This window comes from Schistocerca cancellata, chromosome 1 (assembly GCF_023864275.1).
Source record: "Schistocerca cancellata isolate TAMUIC-IGC-003103 chromosome 1, iqSchCanc2.1, whole genome shotgun sequence".
Lineage (NCBI taxonomy): Eukaryota > Metazoa > Arthropoda > Insecta > Orthoptera > Acrididae > Schistocerca > Schistocerca cancellata.
Window position 1 is genome coordinate 208,518,372 of NC_064626.1, and position 11,141 is coordinate 208,529,512.

The 11,141-nt window shown below is 41.0% G+C and overlaps 1 protein-coding gene across 1 annotated transcript in view; it reads left to right on the forward strand.

The window, feature by feature from the left end:
• LOC126169105 (NPC intracellular cholesterol transporter 2 homolog a) overlaps nt 1-9,881 on the forward strand; it is a 69,233-nt gene extending 59,352 nt beyond the window's left edge. The window contains exons 2-4 of the mRNA XM_049920614.1: nt 1,972-2,079; nt 6,701-6,897; nt 9,674-9,881. Coding sequence (XP_049776571.1) covers nt 1,972-2,079; nt 6,701-6,897; nt 9,674-9,760 — 392 coding nt within the window. The 3' untranslated portion in view covers nt 9,761-9,881. The remainder of the gene's footprint in view (nt 1-1,971; nt 2,080-6,700; nt 6,898-9,673) is intronic.
• The last annotated feature ends 1,260 nt before the right edge of the window (nt 9,882-11,141 follow it).

The window sequence follows — 11,141 nt, forward strand, 5'->3', positions numbered from 1 at the left end:
CAAAAGTATTTTTTTTCTAAACTGCGTTTGGCCATCTGTAGCTGCCACTTTTATTCCTGGCCAAGCTATGCATATATTAGAAATTTGCGAGTAATCGGTGTTGACGCGTAGGCGCGATCCCCTTGGTGAGGTAGAGAGCGTGACTCGGGATAACAAGAAAAAGCACGCGGTAAGTCATAAAGTAAATTTCAGTTGTGTAACAAATGTTAGAGAAAGCTGCGAATAGAAATGACCACGTTAAAATAGAGTTACCGCATGCCAGCGGCTTGACTTTCTATTTTATCTGCAGAATGTTACCTTCTGTCTTATGACACTCCGCTGGTACTCAGAACCTGTTACACAGTCAGAGCGCTGTAGAAGTCACCTTCGCTCAGACCGGACGACGAATGTAATTTCAGCTTCCTTCGCAGGCCTCTTTACGTAACTGCGCGGATTTGACGTCATAATTAGCGCTCCGTTCTTTTCTCTTTGCTTGCCCCTCTGCCACACACACTGCTCATTAGCAGGTAATTCCTGTCCTTGCATCTAGTATTTCTTGTCCCATCAGTCTATATCTATTCCCCTGCCATTAGTTCAGCATAAAGTACGTTCCTAGTGTCAAATAAAACTAAAGATCTGGCGTTTGTAAGAAACACAGAAAGGCAGCAACTGAAGTTCTGGCAATTCCATTAACTATATCAGTACTATTCTGAATTATTGTGTTAATTTGCTTTTTTAAAAAAGCGTGTAGTTTCTTAGTACTGACTCTAAATTCAGTCTTGAAATTATAGTTTAAGCACCCAGTAACCTTTTCGTGTGTGATGCATTTGTCTTGCTCCTTACTAGGATACATTTTGTGAATTCTCGAAAATAACGTGTAAGGAGTAAATGTATGAATGACCACGTCAAAACCGTAAATCTCCCTAGAAAAAACTTACTACATAATTGGGCGCATGTGTCTAAACCGTACAAGAAGATTCCGCTCTTGATACCGGACCTAGAAACATTGTACGTAGGTTTTCGTTGGATAGCTGACATGTCGTCAAGAATGACAGACCAGGTTTTTTTAGCATTTCGGTGGCATTCTCCCATGGCTGAGACAAACCTGTGGCTAATCTTGCAGCCTCATTATACGTTCTATACCCCCTGTTCCCCCTATTCGGTATTTCTCACACACCCCACTTGTACTCTACAGTGGGTCGCACGAGTGTTTTGTAAGCAATCTCCTTTTATAGAAGACACTGCACTATGCTTGGAGGAGACTTCGCGTCCGTTTTAGCTATTTTCTGTCCTACTCCAGTTACATAATAAACGAGTGAAGAAACTGTGTGTGTGTGTGTGTGTGTGTGTGTGTGTGTGTGTGTGTGTGTGTGTGTGTGTGTGTGTGTCTGAAATACCGATGCTGCGACCCCAGCAGTGCGTTTCTTAAATTTATTCTGTGCACTGTTTTGCATACTCGTGAAGGACTATTGCTTTAGATGTGCCGTGCTTTTCCAGAACCATTCCATACTCTTAAATTAAAGTGTGCCATTGATGTTCCCTAAAATTGATTTTACTTTTTCGCCCCGTTTCAAATCTCTTCAGACTTTCCTCTACGTAGTTAAACGATGTAATGGTGTCAAATTGGAAATTTGTGGTAAGGTCTTATGGGACCAAACAGCTGAGGTCATCGGCCCCGAAGTCTACACATTACTTAACCCAACTTAAACTAACTTACGCCGTGGACAATACACACGCCCATGCCCGAGGGAGGACTCGAACCTCCGACGTGGGGAGCCGCACGGACCGTGACAAGGCGCCCCAGACCACGCGGCTACCCCGCGCGGCCTAATGGTGTCATAGTTCGGTACTAACACTTAGTTGTGAACAATTGCAAAAGATAAATGTTTATTTACTTTATTTTGTCTATCATTACCTTAAAGCATACCTACAAATCCTTGGAATATATCTAGTAGTCTCATTCTTTAAAGACTGACTTCAACTCTGTTGCAGATTCGCCGTACGAAGATGTTAACGAGGTTTTGATATCTGGATGCCAGCAGGGGACCTGCAAACTCAAGAAGAAGACGGAAGTGGGCCTCGAGTTCAAGTTCACTCCCAGTGAGTATAAAGTTTATCTTCTGAGCTGCCTTACTTGATGTTTTCTCCTCCAGTTTCCTGCGTCTTAATGTTTATCACGAAAAAAGAAAAAATCGTTAGTATGAAAGGGGGTGTAGAAGTAGTGCTTGTTTCTGCCTATTCTTGTATTGCTCACAAAGGTCCTAAGCACAGATCCTAAACAAGTGTGTTTAATGTCTTTTGTAAAGACTGCAAGTGCACTTCTCAACGTTTAACATTCCCTGACTAAAACATGTTTTGATATAAAGATTAATCTGGCGCATAACGAAATTACATTAGTGCAGTAGTCCTTAGCACAACAGATTAAGCGATTTGACGTTCTCTTTTTCACCATTGCAAACGTATGGGGCTCTTGAGGATTGGGATACAATGGGCGATGACTTCAGTAATTGTAAATCTTGTACGCAACTAAAAAGATTCCTTTCGCGATAATGATAGATAGATATTCACATGAAGCCCAAGAATTGGCGGTAACGATAAGGATAACACGTAATACATTAGATGCAAACACATGGGTTAAATAATATGTAGGCACAAAAGGTGTGGGGAAGAATGGGAATTGTTGAGAGAGAGAGAGAGAGAGAGAGAGAGAGAGAGAGAGAGAGAGAGAGCATACTGGACGGTGGAGGAAGCTCATATACATACACACATGCACATTGCCAAAGACTTACATAATTCAAAAAAATTGTTACCGAAAAGTAATTCTTGCAGCAGGTAGTCATTCTACCCAGATTTTTAATGTTCTACACAATTCGAGGTAATATATCTTATTAGCTGTGAAACCATAAACACATGTGGTGGATGGTGCTAGCACACACAGAAAAATTATCTTTGAGAGGTCCAAACTCTCACACAAGCTTCTTGTTAATCCTGACTGGTGAGCCAAAGCAAAGTGTAGACACGGTGGGCAGTGGGGCAGATACACTGAAATCGGAAAAGTAGTCCAATGTTAAAAATTCTTACGTGATGCAGGTATTGATTCTGCGTGGATTTTAATGTAAATAATGCATTCTGGTGATACCTGTGTCGTAAACTCAGACGCCGTACGAAGCACATCTGTCAACTGTCTGTCCACGGCAGAGCTGGAGGGCTGGTATGATCATAGCCGCCGCCGAGAAATGACTCCACTCAGAGTGGTGGAGGAGGAAGAACCATTGGGCCTGGTCCACTATCTCATGACAAAGTTCAAACCTGACGTATCTCCCTGACTCCTACCCTAGTTCTCGATCTTAGGTAAACTGCTCCTGAAATTTGTGGACTTACTATACACATTAGCTGGAGGCTCTGTGAAGACTGCCTGCATTTCTGATGAACTGTGCGGATCAAAATGGAAAATTGCACCATTCATTACTTCACCAAACGTAATGGAGATCTTCACCCCATAACGAGTAATAAGAGTAAAGTTTCTTTATATCGGGAACCGATGTCCATCACAAGTATGAAGTGTGATACCTTTCGAGCACCAATACACTCTTGTATACATGGTGCCATGGAAAACAGCCTTTTTGTTATCTTGATGAATTTATAGCTGTACCTGAAACACATCGTCACTTCATACACATTCCTTGTGGGACACTGGTATCAAAGAATACGTCTTCCCATTGCATCCTAGACATACTCAATGGGCGACAGATCAGGAGAGCAGTCAAGCCAGTCAAGAATCCATACATTCCTCAAGGCGTTCATGATGTGAACAGCAGTGGGGGGCCTACAGGATTTCCCATTCTTGTTGCATAATGGCGAGCATTCAGACTCTCTTAAAGAATTACCAAATCAGTTCCTGCCGGTACTACGATTCAGGTTGTGGTGTGCGTGTGTCAGAATAGCACCTTCCTTTGCCTTTTCACCAGGTAGTCTAGGGGGTGTTGGCATCGATATGGCCAGCACAAACACATGAGACTCATCGCTAAACACAACAGAATGCCTCTCTCGTCCCACTTTACACTGGTACTATACGACATTTCTTTGTTGTATGTGGTGTGATGTCAGCAGTAAATGGCGTATCACAACTGGAGATTTCAATTTTGTTTCCAGTAATCTGTTCCCAACCGTTTGTAGTTACTCAGTGGCTGTAACATCCTGCCTGGATTCACTCTTCCAGGCATCCATCTTGAAGAGTCAGTCGAACAATTCTACTATCTTCTCATGTAGTCCTTCTGGATGACTTACCAGTTTTGAGTCAATTTGTCGCCAATCGCTCTGCACCCGTTGCACTACAGCCAATAGTCTATACGGTCTGTCAGTGTGGTTGTGCCATGTCCCTCATACCAATAATTAGATCATCAGGTTGGGAAGATAGTGATGATCTGAACGTGCGAATCTTCCCAGCATGTTTTGTTGCAGTCTCCACCTGAGAAGTTCCCTGCTAGACGCACCTTATAATCATTCATTCATATTATTCTTCCTCCACGGCGGGCATATGCAACCTTTGGTGACTCGTGGGCCTGATTCACATACTTAGCTCGTGGGTCACCTCATCACGTGACGCGACAGCAGTGCTCCTAGCGCATATTGATACTCCAGCGTCTGCGACATCAATGATTATGGCGTAACGCTCCGATATGAATGGCACGCCTTTGCCGACTCGCCACGGTCACAAATTATGCCTCAAAATACTCGTACATTCATTTCATTTTGTTTCAAGAGTCTCAAGGTCCGGATTGAAATCAGTCACAGGTCGGACTTTTTTATTTGGAAAATAGTGCAAGCATAAAATTTTGATCAACACACACCAGAGGTATGGAAATATTGATGTATGTTTGGTAGCAACAGACAATCTTGAATAGCGTAATGTGCAGCGCTGTTAGCTTTGCGAGTTGAGTTCGTTTGAGGCAAGCTATTTTCTGTTGAAAATTGATTATTCGAAGTGCGTGCGCTTTTCGTCCCAGTGTGTAAATCAGCAATCAGTAATCAGTCACATCAAGTGCGTGCGTGTGTGCGTGTGTGTGTCGCATCAATTGTGCCGTGTCTCGAGTTGTAAAATTGAGAGTATTCTGTACACTGCGCATAAACAGGACTGCGGTGGCGATACTAGGATCAGAAGTAAGCCTATTTTGACCGAACTCATTCCTGTTCTAGAAACAGATTTTGTGTTTTCGTACACTCTTAATGCTACTGTTCATTCTTCCTTTGTTTCCATGACACTGAGAAGGTTGCACGAGGAGGTTCTGGTATTTTTCCTGCTATTATTCTGCTGCAAGAGAGTCGAACTATCTGAAAGCGGAACTGTATTTACGTTTTGCAGGGAAAATGCCTACACTATGCATAAAAAACATAAGCGTACTTCAACGAAAATTATTTCAACAGCGACAAAATCAATTATTTGGCGAGAAAAATAATTTTCGATGTTGTTTGGCATTTAGCAAGAAAAAAGAATAAAACAAAAATTACCTATTTACTGCGTTCTAGATTTTGTTCGGTGTGTTTGCAAGTACAGATTTTCTCGAGCAAATAAATGTCTCAAACTCCAAATTAATCCGCCTAACACCTACATTAAGGTGTGATCAGTCATGATGCAGTAATGGCTCAACAAAGTGTACGTTGGTGCCATGAGTAATGGAAGCCGACTTGCAATTGTCACAACCTACGTCGTATGTCCTATTCCTGTCCAAACTGTTTCCCACCAAACCCACTATCATTATACGGTAGTCGTCTCAAGAGTCGGTGCATAAAGATCGTATGTCCCTATCACTTGACTTCGTTCTGCATGTGGTTTGAAACTGGTGGTGGCTGGGTACACTGCCCGTAAGCTTTCCTGTAACGGGGCCTGAACCTTGCCTCCAGCTACTACCTACTACCACCACCACCTCTTTTCTTCCTAACAGAGGGCCTAACGTCGCCTATGGCTATTACCTTGCCTGGTACTTCATACATTACTGGCCTTCATGATATCAGCTGAAATGTGCTGCACATTTCCTTCTAGTCCTTACCTCAGGCTCTTCTCCACTTCACTCGGGCAGTGGAGGATACCTATTTTTAGTGTTGGAAATTAAACTATCTGATCGCGTTCTATCTTCTTATCAGCTGTCACTTTCAGCCCACACTTCTCCGGCACTTGCTGGCAGATTAAAACTGTGTGCCGGACCGAGACTCGAACTCGGGAACTTTGCCTTTCGCCCGCGAAAGAGCACTTGCCCGCGAAAGGCAAAGGTCCCGAGTTCGAGTATCGGTCTGGCACGCAGTTTTAATCTGCCAGGAAGTTTAGTAGCTGCCTTGTTTTAAAGAAATTTATTACTATTGAAAAACGTAATTAGGGTTTTTACTGTTAAGAAAAATTTACGGCTACTTAGCGACTGTAAGGATTTCAAATAACAGTTGGTTTTAAGAGAAAGTACAACAGAAACGCTTAATATTCACTTGTGTGACATGAACACAGCACAGAAATTGCTCAAAACAAAATGAATTGAACTGTATTTACTCTTAAATAAGTACTTTTCATGGAGGAAATACACCTGCGTATCTCGGACTGTTTCCACAGCAAAATGCACCAAGTGAACATCTGTGACAGTTGTAGATCATTTACATATAGACTGACTGAAAGCTCATGTCCGTTTTTTGCGCTGTTATCCACACGTGATCAGAGTTACTGGTGGTGTGCCCGCAGGCGAGGACATCAAGCAGCTGAAGAACAGGGTGTACGCGGAGCTGCTGACTCTGCCCTTCCCGTTCGCCGGCGTGGACGGCACCAGCGCGTGCGACCAGGTGTTCGACGCCAGCGGCCAGAAGGCGGGCTGTCCGCTGAAGGCCGGCCAGGAGTACGTCTACAAGAACAAGCTCAAGGTGCTCGACATCTACCCCAAGGTAAGACAGCGGCCAGCCGAGTTGCTCGGTCCCCTTGTAATCGTCGCACGAATACCGAAATGGCATATATTCAGATAAGTGAGCGAAGAGTAGCAAATGAACTAAAATCGCTGAAGTATTTTCTTCTTAAATTCACCCAAATTTTCGAGGTAAAAATAGCGAATTCAAAAAATTGAATTTTGAAGCGCATCTTCTTTATGTTTGTCAGCATACTGGCTGCAACAGAATCACAGTGTGTCCATTTTGCTGACTAAGAACTCAATAAGAACCACTTCCAATGATATTCGAAGTTCTCTTTTACTCAATCATTTTTAATTTCAAGTTTATGTCCAACATTTCTCTAATGAAAGAACCAGCACACATGACTTCTTTCAATTTCCTTTCTTCAGAGATCAAAGAAACATTGTTCATCTGAAGGTAGGGCATCCACAACTTTGAGCCATCAGTCTGAAAAACAGTTTGATGGGGCCTGCTGAGAATTTCTTTCTTATGCCACTTTAATTTCATAGTCGTACTTGCATCCAGCGTACTCAGATTTTTCTTGGATGTGTTCCAAACAGTCTTCCTTTACTGTTGTTACCCTCTACAGTTCTCTTTAGTACCATGGGAGTTACTACCAGATGTCTGAACACATGTCCTATCATCCCGTCCCTTCTTTTTGTCAATGTTTTCCATATGTTCGTTTATCAGTTCGGTGAATAAGCACATTATTCCTTATCTTATCAACCTACCTGTTTCCCAACGTCTTTCTGTTGCACCACGTTTCAAAATTCTTTACTTCTCTTCCTTCACTGTTTCCGTACAGACCGTGATTAACTACCATACAATGGTGTGCTTCAAACGTACATTCTCAGAAATTCCTTCCTTGGATAAAGGCCTACGTTTGATAAAAACCGACTTCTTCTGGCCAGGAATGCTTTATTTGCCTTAGCTTGCCTCTGTCACCTTTACTTCATCCGTTGTGTGGCATTTTGCTTCCAAGGTAGCAAATCTTTGTTCATATCCTTCCATCCTGAATTTTAAGTCCACTCTTGAAACATTTAATTTCCATTAAGCCTCATTTCAATGTATAGGTTGTTGAACAGTAAGGGTGAAACACTGCATCTCAGACTTAACACTATCTTTAATCCAAGCACTTCGTTCTTGGTTTTCCGACCTAATTTGTCCCCCTTGGTTCTTGTACGTATTGTATGTTACTGTTCCATTAGGCTCAGCTTCGTGTAAAATTCTTGTGAAAAAAAAGCCAAAGCACTTACCGTATTAGTTCAGATAAACAGAATGCTGTTTTAACTTAAGGCAACTAATTATCTTGAAAACAAAGCATTGTAAAAAAAAAAGTTAAAGGTGAAAAATTAATATTACTTAAGGGGACATGTTTGTTCTACAACTGGCTACTTTCTAGCCACCCCTCCTGTGTGGATGAGGCCACCTTTGTATTTTCAAATGCCCCCCCTCCCCAACCCACCCACGAATTTTTCTTGCACCAAGAAATACGTATGGTATACTCAAACCATAATTTTCCATTTGTGGTAGATGGCACTGTAACAGACAAATATCAACTGTGCCTGTTTTTGCATTTAAGAACTGACACATCTGATTCTGCATTTCATTTATGTTGTAGATGTAAACCTTTTTGTTCTAAGGGTTCATTCCTATGTTTGAAATTAGTGTTGCAAATTTGATTGTGCAGTACAATATAGTTACCTGGTTCAGTGTCTGGTTATAAATTGTTTAGTGATATGCAGGAACAATGACTGGGGTGTAATAGTACTCTGTTCCAATTGGTATGCTTGATATTGGTGAGTCCCTTACCCTAACAATTGAGGCACTTGATTTTGTTGAGTATCCATGGCAGTTGTGTGTGTTGCTATCACTCCATGAACATTTTATCACTGTTGTGGTTTGTATTCCGCTGGTAGCCATGTAGCAGCCAGTGGCAGTTGGATGGAAACGCACTCTGAAGTCGAGCATTCATATGGTTTGAGGACTCGCCACAGTCAACTGTGTAGGGAACAGAAAACTAAGTTATCATACAAGTAGCTTATTTACCAGCAATGTCTACCCATATTATCTGTACTATAAGGCTCAAAATTACATTGGCAACATTCAAGTAATATTTGAGCATAAATATCAAATGACAGAACACAAAGGTTAACATTTACATCATAAATGGTATGATGAATCAAATGCATTGGTTCTTAATTGCAAAAACACACACTTGATATTCGTTGACTACAGTGCCATCTATCACGAATGAGGAAACAATGGTTTCTGTAAACTGTAGATATTTTTTTTTTTTTTGGTATAGAATCCGAATATGCCATAAAAGTAGGAATCTGCATCTGTAAATACAAAGTTGACCCCCATCCATGCAGGAGGTGTGGTTCGGAGGTGGCCATTCATAGACAGATGTCCCCTTTCCTAGTATACATCTAGAACCTTTTTTCGTACAATGTGTCATTTTGTAACCAGTGCAACCACTGCTACTGGAATTCCAGGTTATTAACTAAAACAACATGAACTATGTCTTTAAAATCTCTAAAAACCAAACTTTTCAGTATTCTGGTTTAAATGCGAAAAGTGGGTGGTGCCGTGGCTTTATCACATTAATTTCAGTGCAATATAAAAACCGCAAGAAAAACAACTTTAATAAAACATTTTATTGTTGGGTCTGTTACCTGTGGTATGCATAAACCAGTTAAATTACTTCTATAGTAGGATTGTTTTATTCTAATGGTGTTTTGGGATGACCTAAGAGGACATCTTTTGGTTTCAGATCCGTGTGCTTGTGCACTGGGAGCTGCAGGACCAGAATGAGAAGGCACTCAAGTGCTTCGAGGTCCCCGCCAGGATCACTTCATGAGTGGCACTTCCCAGACGATGTGTGCACTCACTCCTCCACACTGAAATTGTTTACTCGTGGTTGTGTTAAAGTGTTAGCTCTATATGTGTCCTTTCTTAATAAAATTATTTAATTGAAAGAATCATCCTTTTATTGTTTGTACCCAAGCAACTTTTACTTAGGCAACATTCATGTTGCCTGCTGTTAATAATTTTTACACACTGTTAATTCTTGGCACAATATTATTTCTGAGTGTGGGAGAAGCCAAACACAAGAGGCATGAAATTTGTGTGGACACAAATTTATGCAACAACTGATAATTGTTAAAAATAGTCTAAAAATTCAATTGTTTCTTAAAAAGAAGTGGCAAGAACGAGCAGATACAGATACTCTAAACTATGATAAGTCAGAAACTAGTGACAATGTACCAATCTCTCTCTCTCTGTTTTGCATCGTAAAACAAAAATTATTTATAAATTTACATACGATTTTATTTTCAAGCCTTGAGGAGGAAGGCATAGTTGAACAGGGATAATAAAAGGTAAGCAAAGAATTATTAAGATGGGAGAGAATAAAATATTCAACACAGGTAGAATGGCTAGTGTATCAGAAAGAGGCATTTTGTGCACACATTCTTGGAGCATAGGAACATCTTTACAACAAAGCATTATAAATTGAGATAATTTGCTTATGACATTTATTCCATAGGAGATGAGATGATAAATTTCTGTTCTGTAGAGCTCAGTTGGCTGATGATGAATCGACAAATGCACCCATTCTTGCATTTCATGTGACTGAAATTCACATCCACAGATGCCTTTCTTCAGATTGCCAAAGGTGTGAAAACCGGATGGTGAAAGATCCAGACTGTGCGGAGGATGTTAATGTTTCCCAACCAAATTGTTGAAGTGTAGCCTTTGTCTGATTGGCATTGCGGGTGGTGGACATTATTGTGCAACAGGGTGATTCCATCAGACAACATTCGTGGGCGTTTCGACTTCATGAATTTGTGCAAAGTGTATTCATAGTTAAAACTGAAATAAATCAGACCTCGGTCACAATTTTTTAGTTTTATTAACATGTTTCAACATGTCTAAGAGTGCCTTCATCAGAATTTAGACATTTAAAGTGGTCTATAACATAATTACAAATTTGTGGGAAGAAAGTTTTTTATAAAAAAGTGTAAGTACTGACTAACGATACAAGACAGACAGTACTTACATGTCAAGTACAAAATAACAGGCCAGAAGGGCTTTAGTCAAAAAATATTGAAAAGGAATGTGTGAAGGCGAGCCTCCACGGAATGCTCGCCTTCATACATTCCTTTTCAATATTTTGTGACTGGTCGTAGTAGTCACCATCAAATAGAAAAAACGTTGACGTTAGAACATATCTGAACAGA